Source organism: Gopherus evgoodei, chromosome 11 (assembly GCF_007399415.2).
Source record: "Gopherus evgoodei ecotype Sinaloan lineage chromosome 11, rGopEvg1_v1.p, whole genome shotgun sequence".
NCBI classification, from domain to species: Eukaryota; Metazoa; Chordata; order Testudines; family Testudinidae; genus Gopherus; species Gopherus evgoodei.
The window spans coordinates 14132438-14150662 of record NC_044332.1 but is presented as its reverse complement, the minus strand read 5'-3'; the positions used below and the strand labels follow the sequence as shown (position 1 = coordinate 14150662).

General features: G+C 40.8%; 1 protein-coding gene across 6 annotated transcripts in view; it reads right to left on the bottom strand.

Annotated features, from left to right (window-relative positions):
- ERBB4 (erb-b2 receptor tyrosine kinase 4) overlaps positions 1 to 18225 on the bottom strand; it is a 1029410-nt gene that overhangs the window by 608857 nt on the left and 402328 nt on the right. For all 6 annotated transcript variants that reach the window (XM_030580258.1, XM_030580260.1, XM_030580261.1 and 3 more), the window contains exon 2: positions 18058 to 18209. In XM_030580258.1, the coding sequence (XP_030436118.1) occupies positions 18058 to 18209 (152 nt within the window). The remainder of the gene's footprint in view (positions 1 to 18057; positions 18210 to 18225) is intronic.

The window sequence follows — 18225 nt, the reverse complement described above, 5'->3', positions numbered from 1 at the left end:
TTATACCATGACAATGAGACACAATCATTCCAGGGTACAAAATATATTGGAAGGACAGAACAGGTCGTGCAGGGGAGGGGAGTGGCACTGTATGTGAAAGAAAATGTAGATTCAAATGAAGTAAAAATCTTAAGTGAATCCACATGTTCCATAGAATCGCTATGGATAGAAATTTCATGCTCTAATAAAAATATAACATTAGGGATCTATTATCAACCACCTGACCAGGACAGTAATAGTGATGATGAAATGCTAAGGAAAATCAGAGAGGCTATCAAAATTAAGAACCCAATAATAGTGGGGGATTTCAATTATCCCCATATTTATTGGGAACATTTCACTTCAGGACGAAATGCAGAGATAAAATTTCTCGATACTTTAAATGACTGCTTCATGGAGCAGCTGGTACAGGAACCCACAAGGGGAGAGGCAACTCTAGATTTAATCCTGAGTGGAGCGCAGGAGCTGGTCCAAGAGGTAACTACAGCAGGACCGCTTGGAAATAGTGACCATAATACAATAGCATTCAACATCCCTGTGGTGGGAAGAACACCTCAACAGCCCAACACTGTGGCATTTAATTTCAAAAGAGGGAACTATACAAAAATGAGGGAGTTAGTTAAACAAAAGTTAAAAGGTACAGTGACTAAAGTGAAATCACTGCAAATTGCATGGGCCCTTTTTAAAGACACCATAATAGAGGCCCAACTTCAATGTATACCCCAAATTAAGAAACACAGGAAAAGAACTGAAAAAGAGCCACTGTGGCTTAACAACCATGTAAAAGAAGCAGTGAGAGATAAAAAAGCTTACTTTCAAAAGTGGAAGTCAAATCCTAGTAAGGCAAATAGAAAGGAGCACAAACACTGCCAACTTAAGTGCAAGACTGTAATAAGAAAAGCCAAAGAGGAGTTTGAAGAACGGCTAGCCAAAAACTCCAAAAGTAATAACAAAATGTTTTTTAAGTACATCAGAAGCAGGAAGCCTGCTAAACAACCAGTGAGGCCCCTTGACGATCAAAATACAAAAGGAGTGCTTAAACACGATAAAGTCATTGCGGAGAAACTAAATGGATTCTTTGCTTCAGTCTTCACGGCTGAGGATGTTAGGGAGACTCCCAAACCTGAGCCGGCTTTTGTAGGTGACAAATCTGAGGAACTGTCACAGACTGAAGTGTCACTAGAGGAGGTTTTGGAATTAATTGATAAACTCAACATTAACAAATCACCGGGATCAAGTGGCATTCACCCCAAGAGTCTGAAAGAACTCAAATTAAGTTGGCGGAACTATTAACTAAGGTTTAACCTGTCCTTTAAATGGACTTCTGTACCAATGACTGGAAGTTCTAATGTAACGCCAATATTTAAAAAAGGGCTGTAGAGGTGATCCCGCAATTACAGGCCGGTAAGTCTAACATCGGTACTGGGCAAATTAGTCGAAACAATAGTTAAGAATAAAATTGTCAGACACATAGAAAACATAACTGTTGAGGGCAATATCAACATGGTTTCTGTAAAGGGAAATCGTGTCTTACTAATCTATTAGAGTTCTTTGAAGGGGTCAACAAACATGTGAACAAGGGGGATCCAGTGGACATATGTACTCAGACTTTCCAGAAAGCCTTTGACAAGGGTCCCTCAACAAAGGCTCTTATGTAAATTAAGCTGTCAGGGATAAAAGGGAAGGTCCTTTCATGGACTGAGAACTGGTTAAAAGACAGGGAACAAAGGGTAGGAATTAATGGTAAATTCTCAGAATGGAGAGGGATAACTAGTGGTGTTTCCCAAGGGGTCAGTCTCTAGGACCAATCTATTCAATTTATTCATAAATGATCTGGAGAAAGGGGTAACAGTGAGGTGGCAAAAGTTGCAGATGATACTAAACTACTCAAGATAGTTAAAACCAAAGCAGATTGTGAAGAATCTCAAAAAGATCTCACAAAAACTAAGTGATTGGGGAACAAAAAATGGGAAATGAAAATTTAGTGGATAAATGTAAAGTAATGCACATTGGAGAAAATAACCTCAATATACATACAATACGATGGGGGCTAATTTAGCTACAACAAGTCAGGAAAAAGATCTTGGCGTCATCGTGGATAGTTCTCTGAAGATGTCCACGCAGTGCGCAGAGGCGGTCAAAAAAGCAAACAGGATGTTAGGAATCATTAAAAAGGGGATAGAGAATAAGACTGAGACTATATTATTGCCCTTATAGAAATCCATGGTACGCCCACATCTCGAATACTGAGTAAAGATGTGGTCTCTTCACCTCAAAAAAGATATTCTAGCACTAGAAAAGGTTCAGAAAAGGACAACTAAAATGATTAGAAGTTTGGAGAGGGTCCCATATGAGGAAAGATTAAAGAGGCTAGGCCTCTTCAGCTTGGAAAAGAGGAGACTAAGGGGAGAAATGATAGAGGTATATAAAACCATGAGTGATGTGGAGAAAGTGGATAAGGAAAAGTTATTTACTTATTCCCATAATACAAAAACTAGGGGTCACCAAATGAAATTAATAGGTAGCAGCTTTAAAACAAATAAAAGGAAGTTCTTCTTCACACAGCACACAGTCAACTTATAGAACTCCTTACCTGAGGAGGTTGTGAAGGCTGGGACCAAAACAATGTTTAAAAGGGAACTGGATAAATTCATGGTGGCTAAGTCCATAAATGGCTATTAGCCAGGAAGGGTAAAGAATGGTGTTCCTAGCCTCTGTTCATCAGAGGATGGAGATGGATGGCAGGAGAGAGATCACTTGATCATTGCCTGTTAGCTTCACTCCCTCTGGGACACGTGGCATTGGCCACTGTCGGTAGACAGATACTGGGCTAGATGGACCTTTGGTCTGACCCAGTACGGCCGTTCTTATGTTCTTAAGGTACAGGCTTTGTTCACGATGGTTTCTCTCACCAAACTTCCTTCTTTCCAGCCATGGCTGACTTTCCCTCAGTCAGGACCTTCCACAGAAGCATACGCACCGGCTCTATGGATGCTCTATGGAGCATCCACAGGAAAAAAATTGTGGGTGCTGAGCACCCACCAGCAGCCCCTCTGTTCAGCTCCTCTCCCTCCCCCCCAGCACCTCCTGCCCACCAGTGGACCCACCAATCAGTGCATCCCCCTCCCTCTCAGTGCCTCCTGCCCACTTGGATCGGCTGTGCCATGGCATGCAGGAGGTGCTGGGGGGAGGGTGGACTGTGCTCTGGGGAGGGAGTGGGAAGAGTCAGAGTGGAAATAGAGCAGAGTGGGTTAGAGAAGAGGCAGGGCAGACATGGGGCCTTGAGAGAAGGGGTTGAGTGTTGTCAGGGACTGGGGAGAGCAGGAATTGAGCACTCCCCCTTCCCCGGTTCACAAGGAGCTGGCTGGTTTCCTGTCTTTGTGGAGGAAAGCCTGTTTCTTCCTGTGTTTGGTCACAGACTGTAAAGCACAATATCAGTGAGTATTCAGAATTCCTCACATAGTGTTAATACATGCATTTCATAATGGTGTTAATCACCAGGGTGTCGCAGGCTTTCATAAAAGACCTCACTGTGTACAAAATACCGTAATGTTGCATACAATCAGTTGATTCAATAGTGCATCACATGAGGTTCAGCCACCCTGTCTTGTAGACCAGTAAACCTTTGCAATGTATTCTTTGAAAAGTAAAACCCAGACCCAGCTTCTCTCCTCTGCTGCATGTAGACACCGTGCTGTCTCCTCCTCTACTTGTTAGCTTGATAGCATTGCTTACCTACTAGTAAATGGACCTCCATTGTCTCTGCCTGATGATTCGTCAAAGAAGCAAATACACATTCCTTTGTCAAGGGCAGACCTGTTTACTAACTCTCCCTGACATGCCTGGCTTACATACATTTTAGTCATCACTCCAGCATATATCCGTAACTCTTAATACACACCACACACATACATCACACAAGAATATTAGTTTTCCAATGACATATTACATGACACCTTTCAGATACAGATTATAACACAGAGAATTGGGGTGTACTGACATGGTCAGCCCAGCTGAAACTCATCACCTGACACCAATGAGCACCTTGCTTGCTGGCACCAGGATGCTCTTAGGGTCACATGTAAACGTACTCAACAAGCCTGTTCACAAGGCACTATATTGTCTTCACACATGGGAAGGGGGTGAGGTGAGGGACAAATGAAGCTGTACATGTGACATGGGCTTAACTTGCTCAGATGAAGAGAGAAATAAATTAAAGGATCACCTCGGTGCAAAAATCTCACATTTAACCTTTTACTTAGATTTCAGATGCAAAATGCATCTCAACTCTGAGAGGTTAGTTAAAAAGTAATATATTGTGCTTTTAGGTACTTTGCGCTTTCAGATTCTATTTCATAGCATGCAGTATTAAACACTGATTGCCTTCAATGGCTTTGCTGTTTGCGCCTTGAGTGAGTGCAAATACCACCAATATCAGAATGGTGGCATTTCACCACCAGTCTGCCATGGTGAGAATGACTCTGCAACGTGAAGAGCACTGCTGAAGAACCCAGAATGATTTCCAGAAAGGCAGATCCAAGAGCAGCCACTCACAAGCTTCACCATCTTACTAGTCCCTAAAATTGATTCCCTAGGGAAGAGAAGTCATCGCTATAGGAAGTTAATACAATTCAGAGGAATTCCCTGAAAATTAAGTTAAAATGCTGGATTTTACGGCAGAGAGTGAAGAGGAATCATTTGTGGAAAGTCCACAATCTCATACAAATGATCCTCACTATGTACATATGTAAGATGCACACTCCATGCACGCAGGTCTTTAATTAGTTGCCTTAATGTTAATATCAGGTTTAGAACAGGAATGTTAAATTGTAAAATGTTCAATCTGCACATTTATGTTGACATTTCTGAACTTTACAAGCCTGCCTGCAGGTAGCTACAGAGGAAACCTTTAAAATTGATCTGGTTTAGTGCAAAACGGTTCGCTAAGCCTGCCCCCCGACACAGCTTACAGTTAAAGGCTTTATCTTCCATTTCTTACAGCTTTTAAGAGCAAATCAAGCACATTGATCCAGGGCTCTCTGTCAATGTATTACAATGCAATATTATCCATCTCTTTGAAAGCCAGTTAGTTTCGTTTCACTTTATTCCATATTAAGTGGGTGGGAGGGGAAGTGGAAATGGGCAAGGGAGAAGGGGAGTTCTTTAACGTGCTTAGGAAAACTGAGATAAATGATTCAAATGCAGAATGAAAAATGCTTCAATTTAGCTAAGGCTAAATTGCATATGTGCACCAATTGCATATGTGCCCACGCCTCTGCGCTTTGTGTGACTTCGAGAAACTACCTGAATTCTATGGACAAAAAAAGAGGATGGAGAAAGAGGAGAACAAACAAGTCTTAACAATTCCAATGATTCCATGGAGCAAAACATATGAAAAGTGTGAAATGGTGGGGTAGGTGAGTCGGGTTTTTTTATTCCTAATTAAGCTTGAGACCAGCCTATTAAACTCGTTGCACTCACCATTTATGCCAAATTTAAATACCCTCTGTTCCCCAGGGCTACAAAAGAAGTGTACTCATCTGCTTTATGACCTAATAAATCAATTTTTAATTTAAAAGTATTTGCCACTAGGGTTTTTGTTGGTTTAACTTTACTTGTTTGTTTGCTTTGGTAAAACTTCAATTAAGCCAGCATATGAGGTATTGAAGAGGCGGGGGTTGAGGTGAAATCGGTTTTCTTTTCCTGATGGGGAGCTCAGCTTCTAAAAGAGAAATGCTTTTTGTTTTTATTTTTTAGTAAGGTTGTCCTAGAGCTCCAAAATACAGGGGCCAGTCCTCAGCTGGTGTAAACTATCATAGCTTCATAGTGGAGTCATGACCATTTCCTATGGCTGATGATCTGGCTGTGGGTCTCTGAGTATTACTGCATCTTTGGCCTCAGCACTGGCTACTAGTTTTTTTTACAGGCCATCATGAAAAGTGCTAGATAAGAGAGACATTATTTATTATTATTAATATCATCATAACACTTTTGGCGCTTTCCCTGCCCTCGTTTTTGTCCGATTGGCTTTGATTTCAGCTTTGTCGTTTCTTTGAGTGGATAGAAAAAGTGAAGTCAAGGTGCAACTTAAGACCTGCATCCAAGCTGCCCCATAGAGGTAGACTCCTCACACCCACAACAAGCATCATGCAACTCAAGAGGACTCTGTAGAGGTGTACTGGCCAACCAACTGCTGTAGCCTGCAGGGTTGGGGACTAAGTAATTTGTTTTCCCTAGAATCTCTAATCTCGCCTTTTCGTGAATAAAATGAGGCGCCCTTGCAGTCCATGTGCAAGAGTCCCATGCATTTCTCAGGGAACTAGAAAAGCTTCATTTCTGGTCTATTTTTAAATGACAGACCATTTTAAACAATGGGCAAGTGAACACATTAATGCAGTTGAAAGAATGATGACAGATTTTGCCAGTTCCTCCAAATGCTTCCCCCTACCCTTCAGCATCCTCTCCATTTTGCCCCGGTTGAGTTTATGCCAGTTGGCTTCCATCCAGAAGTCTCCCTTTGCCAAACATTGGAAATCGCTGCACCTGGGTCATGGGAAAAGGAGAGGTAACGCTGAGTGTCATGAACGTATTTTGTTGGCATTGTAGCCTGTATCACTTCACAATCTCCCCCAATGGCTTCAGTATTTCACTGAACTAAAGGTGTCTGTGAGAGAAAGACAGAGGCCGACAGGACATACAGACAAAAACTGAGCTTGATAGGACAAGAAGAACAGAAATCACTCATTACCATCCTTTGGCAGCTAATCACCACCAGTGAATGGAATCACTCTAATGACACTCTTATGTCTGCCAGCTCCTGCAAATATCTCAACAGCACCTTATAACTGACTGTATTAAGGGCTACTGAAAGATCTAACAGAATTAGCAAGAATGTCTGACCTCTATCTCCTTCCACGACAATTAACTACTGAGAGTAATAGAGTCTCTGTGCTGTGTCCTGGTCTTTGACTGATGTGCACAGAGCTAGAAAATGTCAGATGCCAATGAAGTTGGCCGATCCTCACCCTCTCAGTGATCTTTCCTACAAAATGAAGGTCCACGCAGTTTTGCTGTATCAGTGAAAAAGTAATCTTTGGTCATCATCTAAGGGCTAATTAGTGATTTAACACCTGTGTATGTTTATGTTATTTTTGCATAATTTAAGTTTCATTTCTTTTATCTGTGTCTGTTAAAAGTTTGTAAAACCCATGCATAAGTGAAGTAGATAGCATTTCCTGTGCAACTGAAGGGAAAATGTAAGAAACACCACGGAAAATGAGCAAGAAGACTAAATAAACAGCAACGTAAAGAGAATCTCTCATTCTCATTAACATAAAGAGGTTATAAAGCTTCTATTGTCAGAGACTGAGGGACTATCCTAGATTTAGCTAATCCTGGATACAGATTATGAGGGCTGCATGAGGATCTGAGGGAACTCTTAGGGAATTGGAAATTAAACAACAAAAACAAACCTAAGGCTTGTGATCTATCCTGATGTAGTTCCAGAGAATTAAGAGCTGATACTTTCGCAAAACTCAGAGACTGCATGTGTCTATTAGGAGGAAGGCAGATCACTACCATCTGCTAGCCAGGATAGTTGATCATACCTGCACAAAAACCTCAAGTATTATAAAGTAAAAGGATTTTAAAAACAGATCTGGAACTGTGTAACTGAAATGGATTAACTTTCCTTTTAACTAATAGATTTTTAAATTTAAGATACTGCATTCCTTGTGTGGATATTTCCTTTTAAATAACATAAAAATACATGAGTGGGACCAAATTTAAATCCAGAAAAGAAGAGAGTAGGTTACAATATGAAGCAGCCTTGCTTTTGCAGCTTCCAATATCCACATGCTTCCCAATACACACCACTATGACTACCCAGCAACCTCAAAATCACATAGCAAAACTGAAAGACAGTGTAGCACAATAGCCAGGGTCAGGCCAGCTCAGAGGATTCAGAGGGCCTGGGGTCCTTGGCAGTGGGGGGCCCCCACTTCGGCGGTAATTCAGCAGCGGGAGGTCCTTCCAGTCTGGGACCTGCCGTTGAAGTGCCCCAAAGACCCATGTCGGGGGGCCTCCGCCACCAAATTACCGCTGAAGACCCAGATCTTTGGCGGTGGGACCTGGGGTAGAAGGACCCCCCACCACCAGTCTTCACGGCACTTTGGCAGTGGGTCCCAGAGGAGAAGGACCCCCCCCAGGTGCCGAATTACTGCCAAAGACCCGGAATGGAAGAAGCTCCAGGGTCCAGGTCCCGTGAGTTTTCCGGGGCCCCCAGAGTGAGTGAAGGAACCCGCTCCAGGGGCCCCAAAAAACTCTCATGGAGGCCCCTGAGGCAAATTGCCCCACTTGCCCCCACCTCTGGGTGGCCCTGGCCAGGGTACTGGACTGCAACTCTGGAGAATTAGGTTTTCATACCAGTTCTGCCATTAGTTTGCTGTGTGATACCGGACAAATCTCTTCTGCATTCTGTGTCTTTGTTTATTCTCCTGCTCTTTGTATTTTCTATTGAATTGTAATTTCCTCATGACAGGGACTCTGTCTTACTATGATTTTGTACAGCACCTAGCACAAATACTACTACTAACAAAGTTAACTTTATATGTTACCCCACTGGCATAACACTAACAGTCCCACTTTTACCCATTGTTAGATATCCTGTGTTCATGCCTCCGTTATACAGCACGTGAGTCTTTTCATAAACATACTTCAAACTATATTATTGATATGCAACCACCAAAATAATTGCAAAATTAATGGGATAATAGCTAATGTATATGTAATTTGGTTATAGTCTGTCAGCCCCAGTTTGTGGATTAAATGTGTGCAAATTCACTTCTTTAATTGTTTTGCAGAATCTGACAATTTAATTTGAAGAGCCGGCATGTTTTGCTTTTAAAGTTGCCCTGTGAGGATTTCTTCTAGTGACCTCTTGGAAACTTAGTTTAGGACTGAAAAGGCAGAGGAACCACGAGACACAGGATAGTGCTTATCTCTTAGTCGGAGCACCTAACACAAATCTCAGAGTTCACTGCTCGATTACCATTAGCTTTCTGGACAATGCCAAAAGACTATGCAAAGCAAAAACATTGTAAAACACGTAAATCTATACTCCTGCATCATTTTGAGACTACTTTTAACCTCAGCCTTTTGCAACAGATTTCAACAAAGGGGACAGAAAGAATTAACAGTTCTTCTGGACGAGAATCCTGTTTCACATTAATTTTACGGACATGGCCTCCGCCTACACTGCATCTTTTAAATGAACTCTGATAAATCACTGATATGGTTGGTTCTGAACATGGCTTGGTTCATCCCACACATTTGGTTAGTAAATCACAGTCAGTGAAAAGTCTTTTCTCCTGCCAGAGGCCTACCTTGGCACATGACTGGCTTCTTATGACACACCCAGTACAGAGCTTTTTTTGCCTGTGGACAGGACCCCCTACCCAAGTTTGCATAATGGGGTTGACATCTCCTCTTTACATCCAGCTGTGCATTTGGTATAACATACAGTACCAGAATGCACTAGCTTGCTTGCTGCTGATGTCAGAGTGTATAGGTCCTCTGGCATTCTATCTCATGCTTAGACACTCCTGGTTTAGTAACAGACACAAAAAATGTGAGTTCTATTCTACTTGAGTTCTACCACTGACCTGCAGCATGAACTAGAGAAGTTAACATAAGAACACAAGAATGTGTCAAGCCAATGGTCCAGCTAGCCCAGTATCCTGTCTTCCAGCAGTGGTCAGTGCCAGATGCTTCAGAGCAAGTGAACAGCAGAAGGCAATTATTGAGTGATCCACTCCTTCATCCAGTCCTGGCGTCTGGAAGTCAGAGGTTTAGAGACACCTAGACCATGGGGCTTTTAGACACTGATGGACCTATCCTCCATGAACTTATCTAATTCTTTTTTAATTCATTTATACTTTTGGCCTCCACAACATCCCCTAGCAATGAGCACCAGAAGTTGACTGTGTTTTATGTGAAGTACTTCCTTTTGTTTGTTTTAATCTTGCTGCCTATTAATTTCATTGGGTAACTCCTGTTCTTGTATTACCTGAAGAGGTAAATAATACTTCCAATTCACTTTCTCTACACCATTCATAATTTTATTGACCTCTATCATATCCCCCATTAGTCACTCCCAGTGTTTTCAATCTCTCCTCTCATGGAAGCTATTCCACACTCCTAATCATTTTCATTACCCCTTTATGTACTTTTTCCAATTTTAGTACATATTTTTGGAGTTAGGGAGAACAGAACTTCACATAGTATTCAAGGTGTGGACTTTCCATGGATTTATATAGGGGCATTATTCTATTTTCTTATATCTATCCCTTTCCTAACTGTTCCTAACATTCTGTTATCTTTTTTGACAGTTTTTTTTCTGTATCTGCAGTTAGGATTATGTTTTCTAATATGCATTACTTTGTATTTATCAACATTGAATTTCATCTGCCATTTAATTGTGGAGATCCTTTTGCAACTCTTCATGGTTTATTTTAGATTTATAACTATCTTGAGTAATTTTGTATCATCCGCAAACTTTGCAACATCACTGTTTAACCCCTTTTCCAGATCATTCATGACTATGTTGAACAGCACACGTCCCAGTAGAGATCTTTGGAGGACTTCACTATTTACTTCTTTCTGCTGTGAAAATTGACCATTACTCTTACCCTTCCTATCTTTTTAACCAATTACTGATCCATGAGAGGACCTTCCCTCTTATCCCATGACTGCTTACTTTGCTTAAGAACCTTTGGTGTGGGACCCTGTCAAAGGCTCCCAGAAGGTCCAAGTACACTATATAAACTGGATTACCCATGTCCATAGGTTTGTTAACCCTCTCAAACAATTCTAATTGATTTGTTAGGCATGATTTCCCCTTACAAAAGCTGTGTTGACTCTTCCCCAATAAATCATGTTAATCTATGTGTCTGATAATTTTATTTTTTACTATGGTTTCAACCAGTTTGCCTGATAATGAGTTAGGCTTAGCATCCTGCAATTGCCAGGATTGCCTCTGGAGCCTTTTTCTTTTTAAAAACAGGAATCATATTAGCTATCCTCCAGTCATCTGGTACAGAGGCTATTTTAATCAGCAGGTTACATACTACAGTTAGTAGTTCTGCAATTTCATATTTGAATTACTTCAGAACTCTTGAGTGAAATCTATCTAGTCCTGGTGACTTATTACTGTCTAATTTATCAATTTGTTCCAAAACCGACTCTACTGACACCTCAATCTGGGACAGTTCCTCAGATTTGTCACTTAAAAAGAATGGCTAAAGTGTGGGAATCTCCCTCACATCCTCTGTAGTGAAGATCAATGAAAAGAACTCGCTCAGCTTCTCTGCAACAGCCTTGTCTTCCTTGAGTGTTCCTTGAGCACCTCGATCATCCAGTGACCTCACTGATTGTTTGCCAGGCTTTCTACTTCTGATGTACTTAAAAAAAAATGCTGTTAGATTTTCAATCTTTTCTTAGGTGCTCTGCATTCTCATTTTTGGACTGCCTTATTATACTTTAATATTTGATTTGCCAGAATTTATGCTCCTTTAGATTTTTCTCAACAGGATTTGACTTCCAATTTTCCAAGTATGCCTTTTGCCTCTCATTTCAATGTGAGCATGGATAGAACAGGTGACACAATCACAGTCAAAAGGCATAGTGTGACAGGGCATTATAAAAAAGCATTGATAAAGTCGCTGTACATTATTTACTAAGGACACTGATTGTAGATTTGATTATTTGGAAATAAGTTTTCATAATAATTTGGAAGAGGTATTGTTAGTAGTTTAGCATTTCAGTCATGCCTTTTAAAATAACAATCTGAATTGGTTAAATAAAATTCAGTGACAAGAAGACATTTTGATGACTGTAAAATGAAACACTTTACTAACCTAACATAATTCTTGTGTACCAGATTTGTTTAATCGAGCAAGTACACTTGCAATGATTCTTTTGTGCTATAATAAATGCATGCTTTATTTAGAAAACTGATTATCAAGCTGCTTTTAAGAAGTACAAACTGTCCATAGTATAAACTGTCAGTTTTTACTAAATGAAACTAGAACAGGTTCCCATTTTCTCAAGCAAATAGTCATCCACAATGTAAAATTGTGTGGGATTTGATCCTTTCTGAACAGTTATTTATCAAACATAAGGAAGGGCTAATCCACAACTCTGGCCTTGACTACGTACAAGAAATGTGCACCAGCATAACTAGATTGATTAAGTTTCACTAGGGCAATCCCTAGCGCAGCTGTGCTGCCACAGTGCAAGGTGAGACTTATTTCAATTTAACAAATATAATTATTGGCCTAGGGCACTGATTGGGGGTCAGAAGACTTGGTTCTAATCCCTGGCTCTGCCACCGATCTGCTGACTGACCTGGGACAACCCATGATCTCTCTGTTTCCTGCCCCACCCTTTGTCTTGCCTGTCCATTTTTAAGTTCTTTGTGACAGGGACTGATTTTCACTATGTCTAGCACAAAGGGGGCCCAATCTTGGTGGTAGCATCTAGGTACAAATGATAAATAATAACGTTAAATCAACATAAGCCTCACACCATGCTGGTGTAGCTTGTTTTCGTTAAGAGCTTGCACTGGTATAACTAAATCAATTTAACTATATTGGTGCAAGCATAATACTAATCATAACTATGATTACATAACCAAGCTACCTCAGTCCAAAGTGATCACTCAATAGCTGACCTCTCAGTCCCCATCCTCAAAGGAAACCTACACAACACTTTCAAAAGACGAGTCTGGGAGCATAAATTCATAACTTTGCTTGACACTAAAAATCATGGTCTTAATAGAGACACTGGATTTATGGTTTATTACAACAACCTGTAACCACTAACCTCCCCATTTTGCCCTACAGGGGTGTTAATGGGTCATTTCACCTTGAATGGTCCCTTAGAAAACATACTAACTACTTATTCTAAACAATCTGTTTAATCTTGTACTTAGCTGTGACACTTGGAGTACCTTTCCCAGACTTGAAGAAGAGTTCTGTGTAGCTCAAAAGCTTGTCTCTCTCACCACCAGATGTTGGTCCAATAAAAAGTATTACCTCACTGATCTCGTCTCTCTAAATCAATTTAACCATATCAATGAACATTTTGTGTGTATAGATTAGGCTTCCAGGGAAAGAAAAGTATGGGTGAGGGATAACTATTCTGACCTGATGCACAGCCTGAAATTCATGAACTTCCTAGTAACTAACCTGTGTCAATTTTGTTAAGACCAGATGCTATCATCCTTTATTCATGCAGAGTATTAACCTTTCTTGGCAAGGAGTCCCATTAAGGTCAGGTCTACTCATGAAATAAGGTACTACTTATAGAATCTCAGAAATGTAGGAGTGGAAGGCACCTTGATAGGTCATCTAGTTCAGCCCCCTGCACTAAGGTGGGACTAAGTATTATCTAGATCATCTGTATTTGTGTTTGCCAAACCTGTTCTTAACAACCTCCAATGAGAGATTCCACAAGCTCCCTAGGTAACTTGTTACAGTGCTTCACTATCCTTACAGTTTGGAAGTTTTTCCTAATGTCTAACCTAAATCTCAGTTGCTGCAATTTAACCCCAGAACTTCTTGTCTTGTCCTCAGTGGTTAAGGAGAACAATTTATCACCTTCCTCTTTATAATAATGTTTTAGGTATCTGGAGACTTATGTTCCCCCTCAGTCTTCTCTTCTCCAGACTAAACAAATCCAGTTTTTTCAATATGTCCTCACAGGTCATGTTTTTTAGACCTTTAATCAATTTTGTTGCTTTCCTTTGGACTTCTTCCAATTTGTCCACATTTTCCCCCAAGTATGGTGCCCAGAGCCGGACACAGTATTCCAGCTGAGGCCTGACAGTGCTGAGTAGAGTGGAAGAATTACTTCTTGTGTCTTGCTTACAACAGTCCTAATAATGTTAATTAATGAAATTAAAAGATGGCAGAAGCTATAGAATCCTCCTTAGCAGCTGTACCCTAATTAGCTTACCTGTAAAGGGTTAAGAGAAGCTTAACATGAGTTGGCACCTGACCAGGGGAACCAATAGGGAGGCTGTACCCTTTTAAATTGGAAAAACTAGTGGCGGTGGGGAGGTTGTCTTTGTCTCTGGCTGGAGAGAGGGGAAGGCAGCAAAAAGCTGTAAGCTTTAAGCCAGGTATGGGAAATCATCAGCATCATACCTAGAAATTCCTCATTTGGAACCCCAGATATGTAAGTAGCACTGGAAAAGTTAAGACAGATATGATTAGGAACCTTTTTAGTTGTTTTGGTTTGTGGATTCCTCCATGCTAACCCCAGGTGCTTTTGTTTTTCTTGTAACCTTTGAGCTGAACCTCAAGAAAGTTATTTTTGGTGTTTCATTCCTAAAGATCCTGAGTTTTCAGATGTCTTTCTTACTTTTTTTAATAAAATTTACCTTTTAAAAATATATTTTGATTCCAAAGTCCTTAGACAAGGGGTTGGTCTGTGCTCACACTGTTAAGGCAACTAGTTGACATTTTATTCTCAAGCCTCCCCAGGAAAGAGGGTGAAGAGGCTTCTGGACATTTTTTGGGGGGATAAGGATGCCAAGTGACCCTTCTCTGAATATTTGTGAAAATCACTTGGTGGTGGCAGCAATATCTGTCCAAGGCAGAAGACTGTGCCTTGGAAGAGTTTTCACCTAAGATGGTAGAAAATAAGCTTAGGGAGTCTTTCATGCGGGTCCCCACATCTGTACCCCAGAGTTCACATTTGGGGGAGGGGAGTATACTCTGACAGGTCCTAAGGTCAGTAACTGTCCTATATGATGACCTGGGCCTTGAATTGGCAACCAGTTTCATCTATCTGCAGGTAAGTGATACAAGGTGTATAAGACAGAACGACAGCATGTTACACAGGAATAAGTCCCTCATTCAAAAAGATACTTAAGCAGGTCTGTAAATTTAAGCATGAGTCACTCTCTTTGAAGTCAATTGGACTAAGCACAGCCTCTTACCAGCTTAAGGACCTTCCCAAAACAAGGCCTAACTGACTGAACAAAGTAGAAGGCAGTGGAAAAGTAGACCCATTCATTTTCAATCATTAGACAACCACAGAGTTAACACCAGAACATGAAAGCAATCCATGTAGGTGTTAAGTGTCTGAATAAATATGAAAGCTGGGCTGTTATTTTTAATCTTCTTCCACAGTGCAAATAAAATCATCCCTTCACCCTCCCCTTCATGTTGGTATTCATCTGCTACTGCAGAATAAAAAGTAAAGCCTGCCTTGCCTAGTTCAATAGGTCTTGCCTGTTTGCTGGCGTGAAAGGTTTCTGAGTCAGGGTCAGCACTAATGAGGAAGAAGTAAGGCTTACATAGATGCTCGTCAGCTAGAAACATAAATAAACCAGCAGTCTGGCTATTGGCTACTTGAAGCCCATTTGGGGTAGAAGAAAAGTAAGAAGACTGGGGGTGGAGGGGAGCAGGGCAGGCTGCATGTCACTTACATTGCAGATTTCACCATTTAAAAGGCTAAAAGTGACTAAAAGCCTGGCTCTTGGTTAGATCCCATCTGCCGTCTTTGTTAGGTCATTAAAATTGTTTTTAAAATACGTAATAATGTCTAACTAACGAATGTTGAATTATTAGCATAAATACGCCACTTTTTTATTTATTTATTTCACCAAGAACATGTTTTCCTCTGTTTAATGACAATAATTTATCATATTAAACTAGAGCTGCTGGTTTGTTTTCATATTTGTGTTTTTCTGGGTCCTCCTCCTCCCCGAGACATCTGTGAAAGGGCAGTCCCAGGTAAAATAAATAAATAAAAGCCTTTGTAACGATCTCCACAAAGCCAAAGCCAGTAAATTGCCTTGATTTACCACTGATGGCCCTCATTTCTTCTCATTTCCTCAGTTTATTGCTATTTTTCCTCTATTTTTCTGTTTAAGGCTTCCTGAAAAAAAAGAACAGCAGAGGAGTCTGTACAAAAAAGGGGAATATTTAGAGTCACAGGGAAAACAAAATAGGAGAGAACTTGATTTTCAATTCTAGTTTGTTTAATGAATAGGCCATAACTGTTCTTTTAGTTAGGTAGGGCCAGCTTTAAACACAAGCAATCCTCACTGAAGCCATCCTCTGATTCAGCAATTCACAGCGTATCCTGACCTTCCCCCCCAAACGGCCAGCCAGTGCAGTGAAAGAGGGAGGAATTTAGAGCTGTTACAAGCTTTCATAACAAAACTTGGAGCAAGCAAAACTGACTTTGTTTGCAGTTTCATTGCATACCGGAAACTTGGGCCATGTTCAGTGAAGATTTGTCTAGAGCAGACTCTGTGGTCCTGTTTTGACGTGAGTTAATTGATTGGCAATTAATTAACATGGCTGTGAATATTAGCCTAGACGGTCCATAGACACTTGTTTTAAAGTTGGTGATTTACCCTAAGACATGTTTGCAGAATGTCTAGACTAGCATTTGCAATTGTGTAGCTAACTGGTCATCAATTAAATTGAATTAAAACTACCCTCCTCAATGCACCTTTTAGTTTGAGTCAAGCTTACAAACCATTTAGCAAGCCTGGTCTAAGTTTTGAGCAACCATGAGCTCAAGTTATGGTTTGCAGTGGAACTCACATGAAACAGCAGTGATTTTAACCTGAAAAGAAGCAAAACGTGCCAACTGGGTTAATGTTTGGTTTGTGCTTCAGCTTTGTTAGAACCAACAGTAGAAAGTTAAATCTTTGTGACCTAATATTAACAAAAGGTTCACATAAGACCCTGAAAAACAAAATAAGACCTCTCTAAAGCAAACATTTTGCCTATCCCTGATCTTTCCCAGGCCAAAGATGCAAAGAAAAACATTTAGGGTGGGCATCTGCCATCTCATTCCTTGCCCAAGACTGAGGTTTTGACTGTCCTATGCCCTTGGTCTCCGCATCTCCTACAAGTGTCTACACACAGACACACTCATTTAGAAACACAGAAAGGATTTTTATGAGAGTTGTACATAATCAAAACAAGCCATATAAGACGGTACTTTATTTGTATCATGGTTTGACCTCATCCATATTGACCAGCTATACCATGTTATGGTCCATTTGGGCTACAATCATACTAACATTTCTTCTCCCTTCCCTTGACAGTCATTCTTACTCCTGCATCTCTCTTGTCCCCAAACTGCAGCCTTAATCTGGTGGAACACACTCTCAAACAAGCAGAATACACTGGATGATCCCATTAGCTGGACGTTTCTTCTAAAACAGTCAACTGTCAAAGAATAAACTACAGTGACGTTTAGCGACTCTTAATTTGGCTTTCATCCTCACCATTTCTCTTGATTCCTACTCTCAGGCTGTCTGCAGTCTCAGAATGACAGCACTGCACTAGCTCATATGCACCACTTGATCCACCACTGACATCCTCTAGCACCTGCAGACTCCACATGTTGTAATGCCACAGCGAGGGGGATCAGATAGCAAGTGTGAAAAACCGGGAGAGGGGTGTGGGGGGAATAGGCACCTATTTAAGACAAAGCCTCGAATACCAGGACTGTTCCTATAAAACTGGGACATCTGGTCACCCTAGCCACTGCTGTAAATGGACGGGGTGTTACTGAACATGTTAGTAAGGGATAAATGTTACACAAGTATTGCACATGGAGTTCGTCTATTGTTTACTGTTTCAGCTGTTTCTGCCTGGCATTTTAATAAGATTAGCCTGTTAAAACCAACAGTATTTTTCTGCAATATCCTCTGACCATCCCATGTCCCTCCTTAACACACCTTCACACCAGATTGCAACACAGGGAAGCATAGACACATTAAATGTGCACTGCCAGTACCTTCCATCAGAAACCCTGGCAACTGTACATTCAGTTGGTATACTGTTGTTCTTGTGCTTTGCACCTCTGTGACTTTGCTGTATCTTTTTATGGTCTGCTTCTATTACCATCTAAGCCAATCAGCAGAATAGAAACATCATGTATGAACAAGACACTCTGTTATTGTGCAGTCAAACACCAATATCTGCTCACAAAATGGGTAAGGTGGGAAAAGAGGTTGCTTACCCGGAGGAAGGAAAGATCACGGTTGTGTTCAATGTTGGTGATTTCTAGGTTGCCCATGACTACCTCACAGTTCTCATAGTACTTGCGCAACGCACGATACTGCTGCTCAAGATCAGATAGAGAACTCAGCTTGTTCTCAGTACCAGCGCACACTGCAAAAAAAGAAAA